This window comes from Sciurus vulgaris (assembly GCF_902686455.1).
Source record: "Sciurus vulgaris genome assembly, chromosome: 17".
NCBI classification, from domain to species: domain Eukaryota; kingdom Metazoa; phylum Chordata; class Mammalia; order Rodentia; family Sciuridae; genus Sciurus; species Sciurus vulgaris.
This window is the reverse complement of record NC_136478.1, coordinates 41,646,034-41,672,927: the sequence shown is the minus strand read 5'-3', so window position 1 is coordinate 41,672,927 and position 26,894 is coordinate 41,646,034. Positions and strand designations below refer to the sequence as shown.

The 26,894-nt window shown below is 39.7% G+C and overlaps 1 protein-coding gene across 3 annotated transcripts in view; it reads right to left on the bottom strand.

The window, feature by feature from the left end:
• TDRD12 (tudor domain containing 12) overlaps positions 1–26,894 on the bottom strand; it is a 92,487-nt gene that overhangs the window by 59,556 nt on the left and 6,037 nt on the right. For 2 of the 3 annotated variants that reach the window (XM_079119897.1, XM_079119896.1), the window contains exons 2-6: positions 15,143–15,301; positions 12,612–12,748; positions 10,780–10,899; positions 6,311–6,366; positions 4,969–5,054 (exon numbers count right to left, since the gene is read on the bottom strand). In XM_079119897.1, coding sequence (XP_078976023.1) covers positions 4,969–5,054; positions 6,311–6,366; positions 10,780–10,899; positions 12,612–12,748; positions 15,143–15,301 — 558 coding nt within the window. Of the gene's footprint in view, positions 1–4,968; positions 5,055–6,310; positions 6,367–10,779; positions 10,900–12,611; positions 12,749–15,142; positions 15,302–24,699; positions 25,233–25,369; positions 25,501–26,894 lie in introns of all 3 variants that reach the window. The other variant, XM_079119895.1, reaches the window with a different exon arrangement.

The window sequence follows — 26,894 nt, the reverse complement described above, 5'->3', positions numbered from 1 at the left end:
ATGCACCACAGTGAATCACAAGACTGGGATCCTAATTAGAATAGGAAGTTTGTATAAATATGTCAAAATATACTGTACTGTCATGTATAACTAAAAAGAACAAAAAAATGACAAGATAAAACTATTTTTAAAACAGATATCTGAATAGACAAATATACAGGATGAAGAATTCTCAAAACTCAATAAAAGGAAAGCAACCAAGTTTTTGAAAAACAGGCAAAATATCTTAATGAATACTTCATCGAAGATGATATATGGATTGCAAATAAGCATATGAAACTGGGCACAGTGGAGTTGTAATCCCAGCAACTTGGGAGGCTAATGCGGGAGAATCAAGAGTCAAGGTCCACAGGCATTAGACCAGAGACCCTGCGCCTACCAGAAGAAATAGTAGGCCCAAATCTCCATATCATGTTGACTTATTCCTCAACAAGACGCTATCATAAAGTGCAAGAAGTAAAATCAAGAATCAATAAATGGATTGTATTAAAGTAAAAAGCTTTTTCACAGCAAACAATCAAGAACATGAAGAGAGTGCCTACAGAATGAGAGAGAATCTTTGCCACTGCGCCTCAGACACAGCACTAACCTCCAGGATAAATAAAGAACTCAAAAAACTTAACACCAAAAAAAGTAAATAACCCAGTCAATAAATGGGCAAAGGAACTGAACAGGCACTTCACAGAAAAAGAAATATAAATGGTCGACAAATATATGAAAAAATTTTCAATATCACTAGCAATTAGAGAAATGCAAATTAAAACTACACTGAGATTTCATCTCACTCCAGTCAGAATGGCAATTATCATGAATACAAGTAACAATAAATGTGGGCAAGATTGTGGGGGAAAAAGGTACACTCATTCATTGCTGGTGGGACTGCAAATTGGAGCAACCACTATGGAAAGCAGTATGGAGATTCCTCAGAAAACCTGGAATGGATCCACCATTTAACCCAGTTATCCCACTCCTCAGCATATACCCAAAGGACTTAAAATCAGCATTCTATAGTGACGCGGCCACATCAATGTTTATAGCAACTCAATTCACAATAGCTAAACTGTGGAAACAACATAGGTGTGCTTCAACAGATGAATGGATAAAGAAAATGTAGTACATGTACACAATGGAATGTTACTCAGCCACAAAGAAGAATGAATTTATGGCATTTGCAGGTACATGGATGGAGCTGGAGAAAATCATGCTTAGCAAAATAAACCAATCCCCAAAAAACAAAGGCTGAATGTTCTCTCTGATATGGGGATACTGACTCACAATAAGCAGGGCAGTGGGTGAGGAGGGGAGGTTCACCAGACTGGACAGGGTAGAGTGGGGGATGGAAATGGGAAAGAGTAAAATAAATTGGATGTAACTTTCCTATGTTCATATATGAATACATGACCAGTGAAAGTCCACATCATGTACAACCACAAGAATGGGAAGTTATACTCTATGTGTGATATGTCAAAATACATTCTATTGTCATGTATAACTAAAAAGAATTAAAAATAATAATTTTTAAAAAGAGTCAAGGTCAGCCTCAGCAACTAGCAAGACCCTAACCGCCCCCCCAAAAAAAAATAAAATAAAAAGGGCTAGGGATGTAGCTCAGTGGTAAAGCCTGTCTGTGTTCAAGCCCTAGTATTAAAAAAATATGTAAGTAGGGGCTGGGGTTGTGGTTCAGTAGTAGAACACTCGCCTAGCACACGTAAGGCACACTGGGTTGGAGTCTCAGCACCAAGCATATATAACAAATTAAATAAAGGTCCATCAACAACTAAAAAATATTAAAATATGTATATATAAGTAAATAAATACATAAAATAAGCACATAAAAGCATCATTAGTCATGTGGCAAATGCTAATTTAAGCCACAATGATATACTATTACATGCCTATTAGAATAACCACAGTGTCAAGGAGGACGTAAAGGAAGTGAAGTGTTATACATTGCTGATGGAATATAAAATGATCAATAACTCTGGAAAACAAATTGGCAGTTTCTGATATCATCTATATTATTATATTCCCAAACTGGCCACAACTCAAATGTCCATCATCAAGAGAATGGATGCACATGCTATAGTTAGCTGTATAAGGGAAGAGTTCTTGACCATAAAAGGAATAAACTATTGATACATGGATGTCTCTTAAAATAATTTTTCTGAATAAAAGAAGCCAGGCCAAAAATACCACCATGGGACATAGCCCTGTTCTTCCATTGGGAGCTGGAAAAGGACTGTTGACCTTAACCTTTTTCTGGCAATTATGACCTCAGGCACCATTTGGACCTTCCTACCTTCTGTACTTCACCACCTTGAAGCAAGTCATCATAATCTACAACCTGCATGGTGAGAAAGAGAGACTTTTGGAAAGCAAGAGGAAAGCAAGTCAGTAGACAATTTATTTTAGAAAATGTTTTAGGAGACTGATCCTACAGCCCACAATTTTTACCAACAACTTACCACTGTAAAACAAGCGAGAAGTCACAGGTAAAACCAACCAGGGTGTGAGAACCCAAAAAGCAACACAGACAGTAAAAAAATGAACCTTTTTACAAAAGAATAACACAATCACACCAAAGGGTGTGGGAAAGAAAAAAAAAAAAACTAACTTGAGCAACTTTGATAATAATTTGGCTGTTCGAAGTAAGGCTAGAGACAAATTTCCTTTTCACAAGAACATATGTTAGCAATTCTGAGAACTACTTTATGTGAATACTAGGACTGATTGTGTAAGTACACCATGGCTTATTTGGCGTGGGTTTCTCACTGTTGGAATTGGATGGACCCTGCAGTTGCAGGACTGAATCTAGAGGGATCAGAGCTGTTGACACATGTACAGATGATAGACTAGAGATAAATATAGCTCATGTGCACGCATGAGTTAGTTATCTGCAGATGTTTCCTAACACTTTGTGCTGAGAGGATACACAATCAATGACAACCCAGAGCAGCAAGTACACCTAGTGCCCTCATCTTTATATCAAACTATCACTTATCATTCATTAATTCAAAAAAACAGCATTTGTTGGCAAAGTGGTTGATTTGTGGAAAATGACAAAATGATCCTGGAGCATTCTGTGAGACCGGAAAGATAAAGAGTGTTCAAACAATGACGGGCACATTGAAAGGACACATGAGCCACTTTGAAGAAACTCCTAATGATCAAAATCTGAAGCAATCTGAGCAAGACAATAATGATAGCAATGGTTATTATCCCTCAATAACCAAAAATCCATACTAATATTAATTGAATGATTTAATAAATGGTGAAGGAACAATTCTTTATTACAGAATTCTATTTAAAAATGTAGAAGGTAAGGAACTGAAGAAATAGCTCCTATTGGAGAGTGCTCGCCTAGCAAGCGCAGGGTCAGCGGTTTGAGTCCCAGGCACCTCAGAGGAAGATAAACATAACTCTTCGGGCTGGGGAGATAGCTCAGTGCTTGCAAGGCAAGCACAAGTCCGTGGGTTCAATCCCCAGCACCAAAAAATAAATAAATAAATAAAATAAAATAAAATTATAGAAGGCAAAAAAAATTGTAGAAGGCCTGATGGAAACAGGCAAACACCACAGTAATAATTTTTACAGGCAAGAAGCATTGATGAATATTTGCACAGTCTCAAAGTATCTCCCAATAAAATACTTATTAATCTCAAAAGAAAAAAAAAAAAACGGCAACCCTGTATGGGGAAGACCCATACCATACTACATTACCACATGATCGGCATGGACTAATCACTAGCAATTAGACAAGTTAACAGTACAGACCCCACAAAATGCTCTGAGACAGGCATGACATTGCTTCTGTGGCATTACTGCAAAAACACTCAACCTCAACCTAACTGTGAGAAAACACAGGCAAAACCAACTTGAGTAACATTCTGGAAAACAAGTGGCCAATACTTTTAAAAGTGTCAAGGTCATGAAAGGTGAGTAAAGACTGAGGATCTGTCCCAGACTAGAGGAGACTAAGAAGACATGACGAGTAAATGCAACCCAAGTCCTGAATCAGAGCCTAAACCAGAAAACTAGTAAGAAAACTGGCAGCATTCAAATAATTTGAGAATTTGTTAAACGTTGTTATCAATGTTAACTTACTGGTTTTAATAACTATACTACGATTCTATGCAGTCATAACATTAGGGAAATCTGGGCAAAGTATATACAACAATCACATTATTTTAGTATCTCTCCAGTGAGTCAAGTGTTCAAAATATATATATAGTTTAAATCCCTAGGTGGGCATTGAATATAGCTCAGTGGTACAGTAGGTACTTAGCATGTGCAAGGCCCTGGGTTCAATTCCCTGCAACCCCCATCCCTGGGTAGGTCACCCTCTGTGGGTTCTGAGCAGCCCTAGATCTATGCCTTCCACTTTCCCAAGGTGCAGAGCTGTACCTCATGGTGCCCTTCAGAAAAAGGCAGTCAGCCAAAATGTAGCAGTGAATACCTAGGTAGGGGAGAGTGAAGGTTTCACAGGTCAGATCCACTTTCAAGTATGGCATCTGAGTTCAATGAGCATATAATATAATGAGGAAAATGGGGGGGGGGGGTGAGCCACAGCAATTATTTGTAATAATCATGTCCCTGTCAGCACACATTTCATACTCATCATCACAGTAATAATTTCTTGTCCATTACTAAATGAGACAATGCCCCAATAAGTTACTGAAGTAATTTTTTTTTTAAAGTAATCAAAAAAGGAAACACAGGGCTGAGGTTGTGGCTCAGTTGTAGAGCACTTGCCTAGCATGTGAGGCACTAGGTTCGATCCTCAGCACCACATATAAATAAATAAAACAAAGGCCCATCGACAACTAAAAAATATTTTTAAAAAAAGGAGACAGTCCTGGTTAACTTCTCATTTAAGCCAGACTTTGAAACATTCAGATAACTTCTATGCTGTGTGAATTACATTTTTTCTTGATAAAATATTTTGAAAAACACAAATCTTTCACTTACTTTTTCATTTTTTATTGTTACATAAAGGTAAACCTCAAAAGTATCTTCTTCCACAGCACATAGTTTGGCTTCCACCTGGGTAGTTGCTAAATGGCATAAATAAGAGCACAAATGAGGTGACATGTGCAAAGTACATTTAATGTGATCATGACTATTTCTTCTTTAGGTGGTTAGTTGTTGCTGACCAACAGCCAGCAGCTTCCTTGAGCAGGGTGGGCTCCTAGAGCACAAGGTGGAAAGGCCAGTGAGCCATGGAAAAGGCTCTCCTGACTGTGCAGAGAGCCACATATCCTCTGTCCCCATCAACAGTGTCCCTCTGCCACCTATGATTATGTCTCAAGTACATTTCTGCCTTCTTCTCTCCCACTGACAACCACATCCAAATTTCCAGTTGCACCTTTCATCAAAGTACCCCTTCTCCCCTCCAAACACCCCATGAACTGGACTTCTTAGTTACTCTATCACAGACTCGAGAACCCAATGGGAGCTCCATTTATGAGCACCTATCATGAACTATGTTAAGTCCTTTATATGCCTGATTTCTTTTGATTTTTATCACAACCTTTTTTAACATTTTTCAGGTAAGGATACCAGGCTCAGAGAAAGTTAAGTAACTTGTCCAAGGCTACATACACAGAAGGGGAGAGGCAGAATTCAACCCCAGGGGGTCTACCACCTCCAAACCCACACTCCCATCTCCCGGCATACCCCACAAGGGCCCAACCTCCCACTTCTCCCAGGTTCAAAGCATCTGGCTTTTCCTTTATTCAAACAATGGGGCAGCACAGGACAGCCAGAATCCAACTAGGTCCCATGCAGCACTCCAGGCATGTCACACCTACTCATTCTTTAGAACAGCCCTAAGAGGGAGGCACAGCCATGGGCCCCTAAAAGTCAGGAGTCAAGACAGATGCCATAAAAGAGGTTAATTTTATAGCCGCTCAAATAAAATAATACACTAAAAAGGTAAAGACATTTTATACATCTTAAATTAGCAATAATGATTATTACACAATAAATATCCTTTGCTCACTAAAAAAGGATAGGTTTTAATTATTAATTCAATAAAATGCACATAAATTTATTCTGTAGCACTGTAGTTTTTAAGTTTATTGTGCGGGGGGTTCATCTACAGAAACAGTCACTTTTTAATTTGAGTTGTTGATTATTGGCATTGGCATCCACCCACAAAGTTTCAGGGGTACAGTCACTGTGACACTGACGGGAAGCTCCCATATGCCAGCTTAGCAGGCAAAGGTCAAAATCCTTTCCAACAGAAGGGTAAGCCACCAAGGGTGTCAGTTCAAAGTAGGGTACAGTGAACACAATGCACTGGTCTTACCTTTAAGAATGTTCTGAAAGTACTGGATAGCTGCACTGTCCCACTTTTTGGCAGGTCTGGAACAGTAAACAGATAAAACTTCATTACAAATTCTAAGCCTAGTACACTAAATTCATTTAGTAAACCATCCACTGGATATTTCTAGCATTAAATATAAAGCCTATTTGCTAGAGGTAGCAGGGAGGTTGTCTCTGGCCCTGCTCTGCTCATGAAGACCCTAGGAGCATCCTGCAAAGCCAAGGCCACTGGCACTAGCACAGAGACTCACACTAAAGAGGCCCTGCCGAGACATGCACAATACCATGACAGTTCTGTTGCAACACCGTCATCCCCAGTTACCTGTGACAAATCTGTCTCTCTAGCCAGAACACAAGCTCCTTGGGGCATAGATCCCAAGTGTGCAATGTCCAGTACAGGCTGGCATGGAGAGCAATGTGATACACATCGGCTAAACCAGCACTCCAGGAGGTGGTGGGAGAAAGCCAGTCACTATATCATCTCAAGCTATTTCTGCCTCAGCTGACCCTAGCACTGCTGGCCCTCTCCCACTGGATCTCCATCAGCTTGTTCTTTCTACATCTTTCCTCTACTTTAGCAAGAAAAAAGAAAAAGAAAAAGAAAAAGCTGTAAGTAGTGGGAAAAGCAGGAGAAACCAGGATTTGGTAGTAAGGAATGAAACTAAAGTTTAAGGCTAGAATGTGTTATACTTCCACTATTTTTAATCATCTGAGATGTTACCACCATCCTCAAAGAGTTCTTTTTTCTTATTAGTTGTTGATGGACATTTTATTTATTATATGTGGTGCTGAGAATTGAACCCAGAGCCTCACTCGTACTAGGCAAGCACTCTACCACTGAGCCACAATCTCAGCCCCTCCAAGAGTTCTTTTAAAGAAAAAATAAGGTAATGTATATAACACATGCAGTACCTGTACATAATTGGTATTCAAATTTTTTTTTTTTACTTAGATTAAGCACCTTACTTCAAGAGAATTCCAAAGGACTTCTGAAAAGAGACAACAAAGATAGTGAGGCTTGGGTTGTGGCTCATTGGTAGCACGCTTGCCTAGCACATGGGAGGCACTGGGTTCAATCCTTAGCACCACATAAAAATATAAATAAATAAAGTGAAAAAAAAAAAGGGATTAAAAAATCTTGCCACACAAAAAAATTTACCAAAGAGGTTTTTTAAAAACGATGGCCAGGCATATTACACCTGTGATCCTAGTTCCTCAGGAGGCTGAGGCAGGAGGATCTCAAGTTCAAGGCCAGTAGCAGCAACTTAGTTGAGACTCTGTCTTGAAGTAAAACAAAATAAAGGTCTAGATCCCTTGCATGAGGTCCTGGGTTCAATTCTAAGTACCATCAAAAAAAGGAAGAAAGAAAAAAATACATATATACACATGTATAAAAAAATAGTAAATTCCCATAAGGCAACCAAATCAAAGAGAAAAATCAATATAGTATATGAATAGGTAACTCAATCAGTGTCTGTCTCTCTCACACACACACAGAGAATAAACACATGAATACTCAACTTTGTCAGAAAAGTTCAAATTAAAACAAAGTACCATTTTTACTTAACACACAAAAATTTAAAAGCCTAGTAATACTCAATGTTGGGTGGTACATTTTTGTTTTGTTTTGTTTTGTTTTGGTGCTGGGGATTGAACCCAGGACCTTGTGCTTGCGAGGCAAGCACTCTACCAACTGAGCTATATCCCCAGCCCAGGGTGGTACTTTCTGTACCCCAGTGGTGGTAGAGATTGCTAGTCTTTTTAGATGAGAAAATCTATCACAAATTATAATCACATACTAAGAAAATTGTTTTAGATAAAATACAAATAAAAGGTATCACATGTCAAAGAATATGATCAAACCTCAGTAAGACAACTTAAATCCTTCGCCTACACTGGAGATATCCTCATGTTAAGTGGGGTCTATCTGAGAGTGGGGAAGGCCCCTGAAGACTATTGAGGTTGGGAAAGAGATCATGCTGAGAGGCAGCAAGACAGCAAATGGGTAGGCTTCCTCTGATGAGGAGCTGGGCTATATAGGCTAGTGCCCAATTCATGCTTGAAGGGTCAGCAACTGGCTGCTCTGAAACAGGGACAGCTTAGTGGGCAGTGGGTACTGCCATAGCAGGGCCCTTACTCTCGGAGTCTCTCAGAGCAAAGGAGTATGAGCGGCAGTGTAGGCTGCCTGCAGGGCAGCCTTGTGGGAAGTAATGGTTTCCACAAAGACTAGCTGGCTTATTATCTCATCAGTGTGGATTCTGAGGCAGGCCGCAAGAGTGATGTATTCACCACATCAAGTGCAGGTGGTGGGGGTGGGAGAGTGGGGTACAGGAAGGTCTCTAAAGAGCTCAAAAGTATCCACAGAGAGGTAGCTTCCAAATTGTTTTTGTTTTGTTTTGTTTTTGTTTCTGGTACCAGGGATTAAACCTAGGGGTACTATACCACTGTGCTAGATGTTCAACCCTTTTTATTTTTTATTATGAGACAAGGTCTCACTAAGTTGCTGAGGGCCTTGCTAAGGCTGGCCTGGAACTTTCGATCCTCCTGCCTCAGCCCCGCTAGGATTACAGGTATGTACCATTACACCCAGCTACCACTTTCAAGTTCAGAGAGCACAATACATCATCATTGCCATGTGTGAGTGGAGTCAGAATTGGGCTGATCTCTATGGCTTTTCTTTCTATGTGCCTCAATCCTGAAGGAAAGGATGGAACTGACCCCACCAACTACAGAGAGAGAAATCAAGCCACTCAGAATAGTGATTATCAAAAATACAAAAATAGGGCTGGGGTCGTAGCTCAGTGGTAGAGCATTTGCCTAGCATGTGTGGGACACTGGGTTCAATTCTCAGCACTGCATATAAATAAATAAAAAGGCCCATCAACAACTAAAAAATATATTTTTAAAAGTGTTTAAAAAATATAAAAATAACAAATGCTGGTAAGGATGTGGAGAGAAAGGAACCCTTATACACTTGGTAGGAATGTAAATTAGTATAGTCACTATGGAAAAAGAAGAAAATTCCTAAAAAAGGAAAAACAAAAAACAAACCTGAAAAAAGAACTCGTATGATCCAGTTATGCCACTCATGGGTACCCACCCATAAGTATGATATCAGCATATACAAGAAATGCCTGCATACCCATGTTTACTATAGCACTATTCACAATAGCCGAGATATGGAATCTGCCTAAGTGCGCATCGACAGATGATTGAAAATACATGTTATATACAATGGAGTACCATTCAATCATAAGAAGAATAAAATCATATTATTTTCAGGAAAATGGGCTGGATTGAAGGTTATCATATTAAGTGAAATTGACCACACACAGAAAGATGTATATTGCAAGTTTTCTATGAATTGGTGAGGGGGGAGAGAAAACAGAAGACTATTTGGAAAGGGAAGGGGAGCAGTGGGTGCAGAAGAGAGAGGGAAGGACCAGAAAGGGTAAGAGTAGAAGGAAGGGTGGATATGATCAAAGCATATATGGATGTATGGAAATGTCACAGAGAAACCCATTAATTAGTACTATTTTATCACTGAACAATTATGATAATAAAATAACCGATCAGACTTATACCTGACAAAGTACTGCCCAGTTCAGGGAAGCATTCTGTACAAACACTAGCACCATGACCAGATACTAGTAAAAAGGAACAAAGACAGGAGAGTGTGTGTGTGCAAGTGTATATCTCTTGGCATCTACATATTTTATATGAATGTGCCAAATCATGTGGAAATAATGTATCTAGCTATCAGGAGAATGGTTAAGTACAAGTAGAATAATTACACCTACCCATGAAAAAAAATTCATGGTAAAAAGCTCCAATATATACTCTTAAGTTAATTTTGCCAAAAAGTCAGTGTTCTAATTTTCATCGACAGTTTTAGGCAGGTAAGATGTGTATAAAAGCACTGACAAGGTTTTAGAAGTTTGGAGGTTTAACAGACCACAAGGCCTCATAGGAGGGAGGGCAAAGGGCTGGAGAGGAATGCAATAAATTTTTGATTGTTTGAGACAGGGTCTCACTGTGTTGCCCAGGCTGGGGCCTTGAACTCCTGGGCTCTAATGATCCTTTTACCTCAGACTCCCACATAGCTGGGATATAGGCTTGCACTGCCATGCCCGGTTAATAAACTTTTCATGGTCCATGATCCTGTTTTATTTTTTCTTTATAGGTAACTTATTTCTTTTTATAAGTAAAAAAATACAAAGGGCAAGAAGCACAGAGCTCAGGCCCTCTTCTAACTTCCCAACTTCAGCCTCTAGAGATGGGGCTGCCCAGGGGACTCTGCTGCACAGCCAGATTTGACAGTGATTCAAAAGCCACCTCTTGCAGAACAGAGACCTGTGCAATTTCTTAGCATTCCTACCAAGGAACAGATTTCAAATAAACACTTGATTTAAGGTTTTTAATGATTTAAACTACTGAAGAAGCTGTACTTACACAATTTCAGCATTGTCTTCACAGAAGTCAATGTGTAATGTAACAGGTTTTGTGCAATACAGTCTGAATTTTTTTGCTCTATAGGGAAGCTGCATAAAAGATTCTACTGCAACCCGGATGCTTAAAAGTGAAGCAGAGATAATTCCATTACAAACAAAATTGTATGCAATACAGTCATTTAAAGTACGCTTACATAATTAATATATTTAATGTAAAACAAAAAAACAGAAAATAACTGTTTCTAATGTAACTACCCACAGCACTTGGATATATGTAGCCAGGAGGAAAAACTGTTTCTTGAGGAGTAGGGGAAAAAAAACCCCAAAAAACAAAAAAAAAACCTTAGTTATTTTGTGAACAAAGCACAAATATAAATATAGTACATAAATAAAAGATCAGCATATCTATGGTATGAAAATTTCAAGGCAGAAGGGCAAAAATTTAGGAAAAAAATGTCTTAACAAGCTTTTGGAGATTCAGACATACTGGGTAATAATAAAAAAACCTGTGGAGAAATTCTCTTTAAGATTTTTAAATATCAACATCAGTATATGATCAGAATTACATGAAAGTTTCTATAAATAGATGGATATTCTAATAATTAGTATCTGCCAACTTTGCACAAAAGAACCAGAAGACTGAGGTTTGATAAATAAGATCAACATCAGGCTGGGGGTGGGTGTGCGCTCAGTGATAGAGCACTCGCCTAGCATGCATGAGGCCCCAGCCAAGGACACATGGGTTCAACCCCCAGCACCACAAACGAAAAAAAAGTCAACAATTTTATTCTCATTAAGGCAAATGACAGATCACTTTACCATCCCTGGATCCTCATTATGCCTGTATGTGCATCATCTTTTGCCTCATAAAGGTTAGGAAAAGGTGGTTGCTCTATTTCATCATATGATTCTCCTGCCCCAAACTAAATTAAAACACCAAATACAAAAAGAAAGCTCCCCAGCAGTTAAACACAATAGTTATTTTATATCAATTATAAAGGTGCAGAATTATAAGCTGGAAAGGTATCTACTTTTTCCTTAAGTATCTATAAATTCCCAAGGTCCGACAAGCCCTTCTGCCACAAATTTTTCTATTCAGGAGACCCCTCTTATAGCAAATGAAGTCTACTTGGTACTGCTCCTCCTTCAGAGGAAGAAGAGTCCTCATATTTATTTATTAAGCTGATAATCCCTTTCTCTGGGGAAAAAAAACTAGAAAAGTTATCACAAAACACTAGACTGACTTGTTACTAGTGTTTTCTAATAAACAGTGACATGTGGCCCCAGAATCAGTAAAGACTACCCAGTCACCAGCTCACTATGAACTCTGTCCCCACCTTAAGCACTTTGGTAAGTAGGGCAATCAGGAATACACACCTGAGCACACACTCTGATCTCTGCAACCTGAGGCTGGGCCAGCAACCTACCCTTCTGGGGAGATAAGAGTTTTTCTCTACCTCCTGGTAGTGTCTTTCTTGCAGCCACACTTCCCTAATGGACATGCTCCATCACAGGAGCAAACTGAGGGAACAGAGAACAGCTGGTGAAGGCTCCAGAAGATGCAAAGAGAAGGGCCTGAATCTCTTTGCCCTTTCCAGGAAGGAAGGTGGAAAAGAGATACGCTTCCCTGAGTTTCATCTGACCACTGCTCTTCCAGTCAGAAGACACAGATTGGAACTTGCAAGTCTTCCATTTGAGAAGTTAAAAAATTCTAGTATCATCTTTCTCAAAAGGTAATGACCTTTGTTACCTTACTTTAAAAATGGATATTCTCCTTTAAAACTGACATTTGTCTCCTTGAAGAGTGTTAAGGCAAAATACATGCATACGTACTTTTTAGATTTTACTGGAATGTACTTGGCAAAATCCACAAGGAAACACTCTGCCAGGTAATGGTCTGCGGAAGATATGATTGACTTAATAACAGCCCTGCACCAGCACTTCAGCTCCTGACAATAAACCACACAAACCTACAAAAGAAAAAGGAAGGTTTTAGTTTTTAAGTTTGGTGTTAAAAATCTCTAGTCACGTAAGAGAACCAAAAGGCCCTCTCAAAAACATCTTGGCCTGCATTTTATGTTACAAAACAGGAAAGATGCCAAAGGCTGGACCTGCCTAAGCTAAACACAGTCTTCCAAGGAAAGAACGTCAGAAGAACACAGGTCACCCAGATTGTTCCACTGTTTTTCTTACTATAGTAGTCCCCTCATCCACAGTATCCGTGCTAAATGATTAACTAAAACCTGAAAATATTAATAGAAAATTCCAAAAATAAACAATTTGCAAGTTTTAAGTTGTGCTCTTTTTTGAGCAGTGTGATAAAATCTCACCATCTCCTTCCATCAAGCCCAGAACGTGAAGTGTTCCTTTGTCTAGCATACCTGCACTGCATGTGCCACCTGCCCATTAGTCACTCAGTAGCCATCTTATTTACTGGATCAGCTGTCACAGCATCGCAGATGCTTGTGTTCAAGTAACCCTTATTTTACTGACTAATGACTCTGAAGTGCAAACTTTTAAAGTATATTATTATAATTGTTTTACTTGTTATTACTAATCTTTTACTGTGGCTAATCTATAAAATATCGTAAATATGGAAGTATAGGGAAAAACAAAGTGTATATAGAGAGGCGTTCACTCGGGTCTTAGAACATATCCCCTGCAGGTAAGGGGAACTACTGTAAATCATTCGAACTCCTTAACTAAGGAAACTTTTTAGAAAGTAAAAATTTAGAAATGCATTGGTTTCCCTTCTTAAGTCAGAAAGCTTACAGATGATTGTCAATCATGTGTCAGACTGATATAAAACTGCAACCTCAGGGTCATCCTCTCCATTTCCTTGCATGGCTTTTCCCACCTTCTAAATTTGTTTATGACCTGTCACAAATGGATGCTGGCTCCATGAAAATGTATTTGTTTGTTTTGCTTACTGCCATATTTCCAGGACCAAGCACAGTGCCTGGCACATACTAAGTCTTCAAAAACTACTTATTGGATGGCTGAATGAATAACTGCTTACTGCCTCTCTTAAGTGGAACCACTCCACTTAAGTGACAGTCCCTGGCATCCTGACTGAACCACAGAACCATCATACTCAACAGATAATCCACAGCCAAGCAAATCATACACTGACCACAGGCTTATAGAGTCAGACAGTAGCAAGAGTTGTGCCCAGTCAGGGAAGAAGTGGACCAGTGGAGATTCCTGACCTCTGGAACTGAAAGTGGAAAATATGGTACAATCACACGGTAAGAGATAAGTGCCTGAGAGCCTCACATACTTCAAAACTCAAATGATTCAAGATAAATTCTAACAAAAGATAGAGCATTTATATTTAATGCTAAAATCAATGCAACTTATAAGAATGGTTTGACTAGTTAATAGTTCACATAACCAGTAAACTTTGAAATTGTGTTATACTAGGGCTACTGCTAGTCAAAAACTGAACAATTTAAGTATCAAGCTGAGCAGTGATTATAAATATAAGCGTCCAAGGGAGGGATCAGGCTGTCACCAACTGAATCCACTGGTCAATCACAGCACCACCAAAAGTGATGTTACCTTCCAACTCAATACAACATAAACTTCACGGCACATTCTTGAGAGACAGAGAAAAAAAGTGACCTTGTATCTATCCAAAGCTTTGTATTTAACTCTACTTAACTATAAGTCCACAGAAAAGTTAAACTACGTACAAAAGGAAGCCCTTGGGAGTTCACAATGTAAAATATTTCTAAAAAAGGACAATTGACCAGGTTTAATTTCTTCAATAAGCCAATGATAAAGAAAACTAATAAACTATGTTATTAATGATTTTGGGGAAAGGGATTAAAATGTTTCCTAGTTTTTTTTCAAAAAGAGTTTATAAAATCTTTTCCCATCACACCACTAAAAGAATTCAAACTCTTCTCACAAATGTTGATACAATACACAGTGGACAATGAACACTGAACTGCAAGAAGGCAAAGGGAGGCCATGATGTAGAGTAAGAAAAAGAAGCATGAGTTAGGCCTAAGTCACAAGCAACGAAAGGGAGGCGTCAGCACTAGACTGAGAACTCCAAGCTCTCTGCTGAAGTGCCTACATCTGCTTTGGATTTAGAATCATCTCCTGGTTCCCAGACCCAGGAGTATGGCCCCAATGCCTAGATTTAGATGACATGCCATTTCCTATTGTCCCACGTGACTTACACAATCATCCTTTGCATGGCTAGCCTCCATCTTGTGCTAAAAATCCTAACACCAGGCAATGATTATAAACAACTAACATCACTCCAAAAGCTTTCATCACCTTAGGAGTCAAAGTATTTTACATTTTGAGTGGTGTTTCACGACATGGTGATTAAAGCACATTTGGATACATACCTGCCCTTCTTCCAATATTAATGGCTTTATTTCTATATCTTGACACATGCTGTTATAAAAGTCATTCATGGCAGTATTTAGTTTTTGGTAGTCAACTTCATGATCTAAAAAGGGACTACATCCTTTTATAATAACCCAGAAGCAACCTGGATCTTCAACCTGTAAAATTGTTAAGACATAACAAATGTTAAAAGATAAGATAATACATGATTTAAAAGTAGAACCATAAAATAATAAACCTTAAAATCATAATTATTTCTAATATAAGTGATATAACAAATTCTTAATAAGCACTTTAGTCTTAAATGGTCAAACCAAAAGTAAATACCAAAGTGTGTAAGCAACAATATGTAAGTAATTATTAATTATGTGCTATGATTCAGAAGGCAGAGATGCCGTTTATCTCCATATTTTGAAAATATCCATAATAATATACACAAACGAGGATCAGAACAATATTTTTTAACATTTTTTAAAGAAAGAGAAATAAATAATATATGTATATTATACTCATATTAAAAAATGAATGATAAATAAACCAAAGTAAATATAAATTATTACCTATGGTGGAAGGAAGAATGAAGTGAAAGGAACAGAATCAAAGTCAAATTATTGGAATATCTGGTTACATATTATTATTATTATGAAAAACCAAGATTCTCATTGTTAGAGATAGGATGAAAACACTAAAAAGTTAAATTTGAGTTGAAAATATAAGAATTCATGACTTTTCAAATGTATTTCCTAGCTCTGCCTAGTGAAAGGGCCTAGAAGCAATAATATCCCAAGATTTTGGGATTCTAAATACCAAGGGGAAGGAACACAGATGTTTGCATTAGTATTATTTCTATTTTTCCAAATATTTGGACATTTTTATAATAAAAAAATCAGAAAAAAGAACAGTGATCATTCTGATTCTAGTGATGGTAGAACTATTCTTATGACACTGCAGGTAATAACTGTAAACCCTGGAAAAAAACACAAAACTATTTGAAGGCCCTGAAGAACTGCCAAAAGCAAGCAGAGCCTGGAGATTTGGTGCCTGAAAGAAGGAAACCTCTCTGTGTGACATCCAGGTTTACACAGCTCTTCCCAGAGGACCTCCCACTGCCCCCACCCCTTCAGCACCCCACCCTCATCCATGTGGTATGAAGACTCTTTTTTTAAAAAATATTTTTAATTGTAGATGGACAAAATACCTTTATTTATTTATTTTCATGTGGTGCTGAGGATTGAACCCAGTGCCCCACACACGCTGGGTAAGCAGCCTACCACTGAGCCACAACCCCAGTCCAGAATGAAGACTCTTATACCTCAAGCAGAAAGGCACAATGCATGTCATTTGGAGGAACAGAGGAAAGAGTTTTGGAGCTACCAGAGCAGCTGGAAACTAAGGGGAGAAAACAGAAAAGGAGGGTCCCAGAGGGGGTGTGAGTCATGTGCAGACTCACATCCTTGGCACATCCTCCACTGCTTAGGTCAGACCCCAAGGAGTCCAGAGAAGACCAACAGCAGAAGGCTGGAAGAAAAAGTTTTAGCTGATGCTCAACAGAAATACAGAACCCTGAGCAAATCTTTTCACTCAAGGACAACCAAACTTCAGCATGGCTTCAAGCTGCAGAAGGCCATGTCCCTAGGATGACTGCAGTTTCCCATCAAAATGCCTAAATAAGAAATTTCAATGCTGCCAGGAGATTTCACTATACCCGACACAGCCCTGACTTCCTTTGAACATTTATTTGAAAGGGCTTACAATTGTAAACATGTATCTACAACTCAGGAGTGTCTTTCTCAAAGACCTGAAAGCTATTCCTGAGAAATGTAATCACCAGGAAGCACACAGTCTCCACCTTCAAGTCTCTGTGGGATGATAGAATCCTAACTTAACTGTCAGCTAGCAAACACAGCTGGCCTAACCATGTTCACACTGACCAGTGCTTCCTAATTTCTACTTGAGTCCTAGCCCCATTCCCACCTCTACACAAAGGGGCTGGAGTTCAGTTCTTTCTCCTACTGTTAATAGTTTGTGGATAAAATCTGTTTTCACCATCTTACTGTCTGGCTTTAGTTATCTTTCCCATCCATTACAAGAAAATGGAGTTTGTACTAGGAGTCCTGCTAAGAGGCTTAGAAAGCATTTCAGGCTCTCCACAGAAGCCCTGGAGTGTAATGGTTGAGAAGACAAGACTGTGCTACAAGAGAATGTGCTCCACCAATAAGGGCGAAACCATACAAATGAGCACAGAGTGTGAACCAAGCCTCCCACTATGCAAGCCGACAGACAGCAATTGTCAGTGCTATTCATCATAATCACAATGTCCAGTGAAACAGAAACAACTGCTAGACATGTAAAGAAATGACAATGTGATGGGTGGCCATGAAAAAACCATCAATAGAAGGTAAACCCAAGATGCCCAGATGTTGTAATTAACAGGCATTTAATTAAGGATTTAAAAAGCAACCATTATAAATATGTTGAAGAACTTATATGTAAGATGGTTATGGTGAATTTAAAAAAAAAAGAATCTCAGAGAAGAAATGGAACTTTTTATATACATGAAAAAAAACTGGAAAAGGTAAAATGCAGAACAGAAAGTAAAATATATGAAATAAAAAATTTACTAGCAGTATACTTAGTACTCCATTCAACACTGTATTGGAGGTCCTAGTCAGTTCAAAAAGAAAAAGATTGTTAGGCTAACTAGAAAGGAAGCATAAAACTGTCTTTATTCATAAACATGATAGCATATATAAAAAACCCTAAGGCATCTATAAAAATATACACAGTGAAAACTATAAAATACTGCTGAAAGAAATTAAAGACACAAGCAAATGGAAACACATCTGTATTCATGGGTTGGAAAACAGTATTGTTAAGATGTCAATACTACCTAAAGTGATCCACAAATTCACTAAAACTCCTATCAAAATCCAGATGATATTTTTTACAGAAATATCCTAAAACCCATTCTAAAATTCATATAGAATTTCGAGGGACCCTAAATAGTCACACAATCTTGTAAAAGAACAAAGCTGGAGGACTCCATACTTCCCGATTTCAAAACTTTATTCAAAGCTATAGTAATCAAAACAATGCTGACACTGAAATACAGACACATACACCGACAGAATTAGAGAACCCAGATTAAACCCTTGTGTATAATATGGTCAAATAACATTTGACAAAGGTGTCAAAATCATTCAATGGGGAAAGGGCTGTCTTCAATAAATACTGCTAGGAAAACTGAATATCCATGTGCAAGAAAGTGAGTCTAGACCTTTACCTAACACTATAGAAAATAACACAAAATGGATCAAAAACCAAAATGTAAGACCTAAAAATACAAAACTCTTAAAAGAAAACACAGGGCAAGGGCACCACAATATTTGATTTGGCAGAGACTGCTTCGATATGACACCAAAGGCAACAAAGAAAAATTGGACAAATGGAACTTCATCAAAATTTAAAAATTATATGCACAAAAGAAACTATCAACAAAGTAAAAAGAAAAGAAAACCATGGAAAGGGAAAAAATATTTGCAAGCCATTTGTCAGATAGGGATTGATACCAGAATATACAGACAACTCGTAAAACTCTACAATGAACAAAACCTAACCCAAATAAAAAATGGGCCAAGGACTTGAGTATTTTTACAAAGCACATGAAAAGATGTTCAAATCACTAAGCATTAGAAAACTGCAAAATAAAAGCACAATGAACTGTTACCTGACACTCATTAGGATGGCTTCTACTTTTAAAAAACATACAATAGCAGGTACTGATAAGGATACAGAGAAAGTGGAACCCGTGTACACTGTTGGTAAGAATGTGAAATAGTATAGTCACTGTGGAAAACAGTACATAGTTCTTTAAAAAAATTACAAGTAGAATTACCATATGATGCAGCAAAGAGAACTAAAAGCAGGATCTTGAAGAGATATGTGTGCACCCTGGTCATAGCATCACTATCACAATAATTAAATCATGAAAACAACCCAATGTCCATAAGCAGATGAATGGATAAGCAAAATGTGGTACATACACACAATGGACTGTTACTCAGTCTTAAATTAGGAAGGAAATTCTGTTGGGCACAGCAATACACACCTGTAATCCCAGCTACTTGGGATGCTGGGTCAGGAAGATTTGCATGTTCGAGGCCAACCTGGGAAAATGGATGAGACCCTGTCTCAATATAAAACAAAAGGTCTAACTGGAAAACCATATGCAACAGAATGAAATTAAACCCCCATCTCTCATCCTGCACAAAACTCAACTCAAAATGGATCAAGGACCTCGGAATCAGACCAGAGACCCTGCATCTTATAGAAGAAAAAGTAGGTCCAAACCTTCAACTTGTTGGCTTAGGATCAGATTTCCTTAACAGGACTCCCATAGCACAAGAAATAAAAGCAAGAATCAACAACTGGGATATATTCAAACTAAAAAGCTTTCTCTCAGCAAAGGAAACTATCAGTAATGTGAAGAAAGAGCCTAGAGAGTAGGAGAATATCTTTGCCACTCATACTTCAGATAGCACACTAATTTCCAGAATCTATAAAGAACTCAAAAAACTCTACACCAAGAATACAAATAGTCCAATCAACAAATAGGCTAAGGAAATGAACAGACACTTCACAGAAGATGTACAAGCAATCAACAGATATATGAAAAAATGTTCAACATCTCTAGTAATAAGAGAAATGCAAATCAAAACTACCCTAAGATTTCATCTCACCCCAATTAGAATGGCGATTATCAAGAACACAAGCAACAATAGGTGTTGGTGAGGATGTGGGGAAAAAGGTACACTCATACATTGCTGGTGGGGCTGCAAATTAGCCACTCTGGAAAGCAGTACAGAGATTCCTCAGAAAGCTTGGAATGGAACCACCATTTGACCCAGCTATCCCACTCCTTGGCCTATACCCAAAGGACTTAAAATCAGCATACTACAGAGATACAGCCACATCAATGTTCATAGCTGCTCAATTAACCATATCCAGACTGTGGAACCAACCTAGATGACCTTCAGTTGATGAATGGATAAAGAAACTGTGGCATATATATACAATGGAATATTACTCTGCCATGAAGAATGATAAAATTATGGCAAATGGATGAAATTGGAGAATATCGTGCTTAGTGAGATAAGCCAATCTCAAAAAACTAAAGGACGAATGATCTTGCTAATAAGTGGATGAGGACATATAATGGGGGGTAGGAGGGGTTAGGGTTAGGGTTAGGGTTAGGGATAGGGTGGTAAGAATGGAGGAAGGAAGGACTGTATAGAGGGAAAAGGGTGGGAGGGAAAGGGAAAAAACAATGAATCAAACAACACTGCCCTATGTAAATTTATGATTTTTAATAAAAAAAATGAAAAAAAGGTAAAACTCTGAAATGCATTTTAAGATCTTTATGAAAAAAATAAAAATAAAAATAAAATAAAACAAAAGGTCTGGAGGTATAGCACTGTGGAATAGCACTTGCCTAGTGTGCACTAGGGCCCTGGGTTCAAATACCAGTACTGGGGGTGGGGCAGAATTCTGACACGTGCTACAACACCATGCTATGTGAAAAGCCAGTCACAAAGTACACGTACTGCATGATTCCACTTACATGGTAAGCAATCAAACTCACAGAGAGGGCAGAAAGGTGGATGCAGGGTCTGTGGGGAGAGGGGAAAGTTACTGTTTAAGGGGTACAGGCTTTCAGTTTTACCAGATCAGAAGAGTTATGGAGATGGTGGTGATAGTTATGCAGCATTATGAATGAACACTTCTTTAAATTTGTTCCAAATACATGACAGTAGAATGCATTTCAACTCACTGTACACAAATGGAGAACAATTTTTCATTTCTCTGGTTATACACAATGCAGAGCCACACCATTCATGCAATCTTAAATGTACATAGGAAAATAATGTCCCTCTCATTCTACCACCTTTCCCACCCCCATGCCCCCTCCCCTCCCCTCATTCCCCTCTGCCCAATCCAAAGTTCCTCCATTCTTCCCTTGCCCTCCCCAAACCATTATGGATTGGCATCCACATATCAGAGAAAACATTTGGACTTTGGTTTTTGGGGATTGGGTTATTTCACTTAGCATGATATTCTCCAACTCCATCATTTACCGGCAAATGCCCTAATTTCATTCTTCTTAAATGCTGAGTAATATTCCATTGTGTGTATATACCACAGTTTATTTATCCATTCATCTATTGAAGGGCATCTAGATTGGTTCCACAGTAGCAATTGTGAATTGAGCTACTATAAATATTGATGTGGCTGCATTGCTGTAATATGCTGATTTTAAGTCCTTTGGGTATAGTCTGAAGAGTGTGATAGCTGGGTCAAATGGGTGGTTCCATTCCAAGTTTTCTAAGGAATCTCCATACTGCTTTCCAAAATGGTTGCACCAATTTGCAGTCCCACAGCAACGTATGAATGTTCCTTTTCCCCCATATCCTCGCCAACACTTGCTAGTGTTCTTGATAATTGCCATTCTGAATGATGTGCAATGAAGTCTTAAGAGTAGTTTCATTTGCATTTCTCTAATTTCTAGAGATATCAAATATTTTTTCATAAATTTGATTGACTGTGTATCTTCTGTGAAGTATCTGTTCAGTTCTTTTGCCCATTTATTAACTGGGTTATTTGGGTTTTTTGGTGTTAAGTTTTTTAAGTTCTTAATATATCCTGGAGATCAGGACTGTATCTGATGTGGGTATCGTAAGGATTTTCTCCCATTCTGTAGGCTCTCTCATCATACCATTGTTTCCTTTGTTGAGAAGAAACATTTTAGTTTGAATCCCATTCCATTTATTGATTCTTGATTTTATTTCTTGTGCTTTAGGAGTCTTGTTAAGGAAGTCAGGTCCTAAGCCAACATGATGAAGATCTGGGCCTACTTTTTCTTCTACTAGGTGCAGGGTCTCTGTTTAATTCCTTTCCCAGCACCATTTGTTGAAGAGGTTATCTTTTCTCCAATGTACGCTTTTTGGTACCTTTGTCTGCTATGAAATAACTGTGTGTATGTGGGTTTGTCTGTATGGTCTACATGTGTATTTTGGAGCCAATACCATGCTGTTTTTGTTACTATAGCTCTGTAGTATAGTTTAAGTCTGGTATTGTGATACCTCTTGCTTCACTCCTCCTGCTAAGGATTGCTTTGGCTATTCTGTGTCTCTTATTTTTCCAGATGAATTTCACGGTTGCTTTCTCTATTTCTATGAGGTACATCATTGGGATTTCAACTGGAATTGCATTGAACCTGTATAGTACTTTGGGTAGTATGGTCATTTTGACAATATTAATTCTGCCTAACCGAGAACATGGAAGATCTTTTCATCTTCTAAGGTCTTATTCAATTTCTTTCTTTAGTGTTCTGTAGTTTTCATTGTAGAAGTCTTTCACCTCTTTTTTTAGATTGATTCCCATTTTTTTTTTTTTTTGAGGCTATTAGGAATGGGGTTGAACTGTATACTTACAAAGAACTACAATGGTAAATTTTGTTATGTGTATCTTACCACAGTAAAAAATTAAAAAAAGTAACTTTGGTGAGGTTGCAGTATACAAGGTCATATAAGAAATTCAATAGTATTGTTGTATTCCAGCAGAGAATAATGGATATTTAAATAAAATAATAACATTTGCCACAGCATCAAAACCCAGGAATTACTTAGTTATAAATCTAAAAAATGTCATTAGGGTATGCAGTTGCCTTCCACATTTCTGACACAACTGCAGGTTGCCTGGGCTACCTTTTTAAAAAAACAATTTTTTTAGTTGTAGATAGACACAATACCTTTACATTATTTATTTATTTTTATGTGGTGCCGAGGATCAAACCCAGTGCCTCACACGTGCCAGGCAAGTGTTCTCCCACTGGGCTACAACCACAGTTCCTTAACACATATTTTTCATCAATGCCTTTTTTTCTTCATTAGCCTCATTCTAACAGGTTATGTTAATTTTTACTTCTAAAATATATCACAACAAATAACCAATAAACTGTGGTAAAATACACATAAAATCTACCAATTGACCACATTAATGTGTAAGTTCAGTTGCATCAAGTATGTTCACACTATTGGCAACCCTCACTATCATCTTTCAGAACTCTCTTTCTCTTGCATAACTAACCCTCTACCCATAAACAGTGACCTCATTCCGCCTTGTCTATGAATTTGACTACTCTAGGAACCTCAAATGACATACGGTATTTGTGCCACTGTGACTGACTTAACATCATGTCTTCAAGATTCACTGATGTTGAAGCATGTGTCAGAATTTCCTTCCTTTTTGAGTATATATAACACTGTATTATATGCATACAACCCATGTTTTATTTATCCACTGATGGACCCTTGGAGGGGGAAAATTTTCCCCATGTAAAAGTTACAGGAATCTGGAAGATAGGTGCCATCTGTAACACACTTGGGAAAATAGTCCTATATGGGACAGAAAATTTGCTCTGAGGGTGAGCAGAATAAGAACCAGAAGAAGGGCAACATCAGAGCTGAGAAGAAAACAAAAGTCTGGGCCCAAACAAAAGGAAAAAGATTCCCAAGCAGGAAACATGAAGTCCAACACCTCCTACCAATGTTCTGCCCCATGGATGTGTAGGATCCCCAACCCTGAAAGAGGTCTTCCCATTCCTCTCCGCTTTTTTGGAGACATCTGTCTACCATCTAAGACTGATGGCCAACCTTAACTGGTGGAGAGGAACTTGCCAGATGGATCTGAAACCCCTGAAATTTCAGAGCAAATCCTCTACTAAGAATCAGCTGCTTCAAACGTCGGTTCACATAAATTACCTAAGACACAGGGCAAGAAAGCTGATGATTTTTAAAACCCCATCATTTGCTATGTCCTCTCCTCTGCCCACTTAAGTATGATTTTTAAAGTGACATATTTTTCTTTTTCTGTTTAATAAACTCCTTTCTCACTCCTTCCTCCAAGGAGTTTATTAACTTCCTTCCAGTCTCAGCAAACATTACCTGACCCAAAAAAAAGTGATCCAGGCAAACACTCTGCAGGCCTGAGGCGTTGAAGTGGAGGAACGCGCTGGGTGGAGAAGTGGCAATGGCAGAAGAAGACAGAGATTTGGGGTTCACTGCAAGAAGGCACCACACTGTATGTCTGGGGGAAGAAGGTCCAGATCACCCCTGCTGTTGTCCAAGGACCCGAACCCCAGGGGCCCGCATTAGAGAGGGTTATGGGTCACAGGTCATTGTCCCGTTCATCTGGCCAATACAGACCAGGTGTGGGTGGGAAACCAGTTCCAGCTGAGGTTGCCAGAGGGAAGCAATATTATACATACGTATGCGTGGGGCACCCAATTATGTCTGAATTTCGGAAATACAACCCTTTTCATTTTATGTCAGTCCCCAATGGTTCAGGGGACTTGCTTAAAAGTATAGTTGCTTATCTGAAATTGAGGGCCTGGCATCTTATCCAGCAACCCTAGCTCTGGGCCCCAAGACCTGTGTTCCCCTGGCACAGACCCCCACGCGGGGCGGTGGGGTGGGGTCAGCGGAGGCCGCGCGCTCACCTTCAGCACCAGGACTTCGAGCATCTTGCTGGCGCCTCCTCTGGCCTGCAGGCCCGCTCGTCCTCTACGACTGACACCGTCCAGCCCGCGCTCTGCCGTGCTCCCAGCCCTTCCCGCAGAGTTTGGCGCCTCCACCCTCCGTCGGGGTCCGCCCGCCGCTGGACCCAGATTCCGGCCTCCTCTCCGCCACTCGCCCACGCGGACCTCCGGGCCACCGGCCGCGACGTCCCAGAGTCGACACGCCGGGTGCTCCAACTCGACTCGGCCGCGGTTGCGGAAGACACGCTGGAAGCCCCTTGTGCGCCTGGCCTCCGGCCTCCAGCACACGCACCGCGCCTCCGCCGCCGACGCCAGCCCGCGCGCGCAACGGCCCGCGTCGGCCCCCGCGCAGGCCTCGAGGTGCGCGGAGACCACGTGGGGCGCCCAACGGCCTGCCTGCGCGCAGCGCGGCGGAGCGGCGGGGCGGGCGGACGGAGTGCGTCCCCGACTGCGCGGCTTCCGAGAGCCAGGGCCTCGCCTGCCCTCCATCTTACCTGTAAGGAGGAGCAGAGCGGCGGCTCGCGGGCCCAGGCACTGCGTGGGTCCTGCCTGCCGGGAGACCCCTGCACGCCCGCGCCCTCTAGACCAGCCTCCACCCCTTCACCACCCGGGGTCCGTCCTTAGTAGATACCCGACTCTCGTTCGCCGCCTTGGTGGTGCGGAGGTCTCCAGGTCCGCCACATCCCGGGGTCCGGGCGTCCCTGACAACGTTCCCACCTGCCTTCCACCTTCCGGAAAGGCTCCTCCGGTCCTTCCAGCCACCTACCCTTCCAGTGGAAGCAGTGGGACCACAGATGAAGAAAGGTGCTGAGCCTAGATGGTTTTCCAGTTCTATTCTATTCTGTTCTGGTTTTTTTTGTTTGTTTGTTTCTTTTCTCTTTCCTTCTTTTTTTTTTTTTTTTTTCTTTCTCTCTCTCTTTCTCTCCCTCTCCCCTCTCTCTCCGTGCCCTCCCTACCAGTGAGCTAAACCCCCAGGCCTTGTTAAAGTTTTTTAAAGTTTTACTTTTGAGATGGGTTCACTCTAGGTTGTCCAGGCTGGCCTTGATCTCAGCTTTCTGCCGCAGCCTTCTGAGTAGCTGAAATTGTTGGTGAGTAGCTGGGATTGAAAAAGTGTACGACTGTTCCCAGCTGCAGCCGAATTCTTTGTTTAAATTACGAAAAAGCAAATTTTCTTTAAGTTTACACTAAAAATGTGCTCATTTGCTAAGAGAACCAACAACATGGTAAAAGACCACCAGTTTAGAGGGTGATTGTGGAAATTGTAGGACTGTGTATTTGGGGGAACAGAATGATCTCCTAAGCATGCAGTTTTCAAACTAAACTTAATTTCACAAGGCGCCACAAATATCATGTGCTTAAAGTCTCAGAAGGGTGGTTGGAAAGGATAGGTGTGTGACTGCCTGTCAGGAGAAAAACAGCTTCACCTGAAAGCACCAGACCTTTCAAAAAGGAGATGGGAAGCTGACTGCAGTGGCCCACAGTTGTAATCCCGGTGACTCGGGAGACTGAGGCAGGAGGATCACAAGTTCAAGTCCAGTCTCTGAAATTTAGTGAGACCCTGTCTCCAAATAGCTCAGTGGTATTCACCGCCCCCCTAACCCCAGTATGCAAAAGGATTTGCTTATGATCAGTCCTGTTGACAGTTCCAAGCCCCAAACCCTGGAGATCCAGGTTTGTACCCAGTTGGTAGCATATGACTGTCTTTTTTATTTCCTTTGACTAGATCCCATGCTACAGTATGGTGTTTTGCAAACTTTTTTCACAACAGGGCTTAGAGAAAATAGAAATATATATGTACTACACTGGGATATGAGCTGTCAAAGACTATTGCAGACAGCTCACTCCAGTGTACTGTACTATACCCTCAGCAGGCATTTCTTTGTTACATACAACTGCAGCTATTGACTCCTCCTCATGTTCTTTCCTAATGTTTATGAAAATATAATCTGGGCTTATTAAACCAAATTATGAAAAAGATGAGTTTTCTTTTTTTACAAAAGACTAAAATTTGAGTTATTTTTAACATTTGGAGTGCTTTTTTGTCATGTAATTACTCAGACTTACTGCCTGTATTTAACTGATTTCCACACTATTAGAACTTCAGTGAACACTCCTTCAAAAGTTTTTATGTTGATTACTCTTTCAGTCATCTAAGT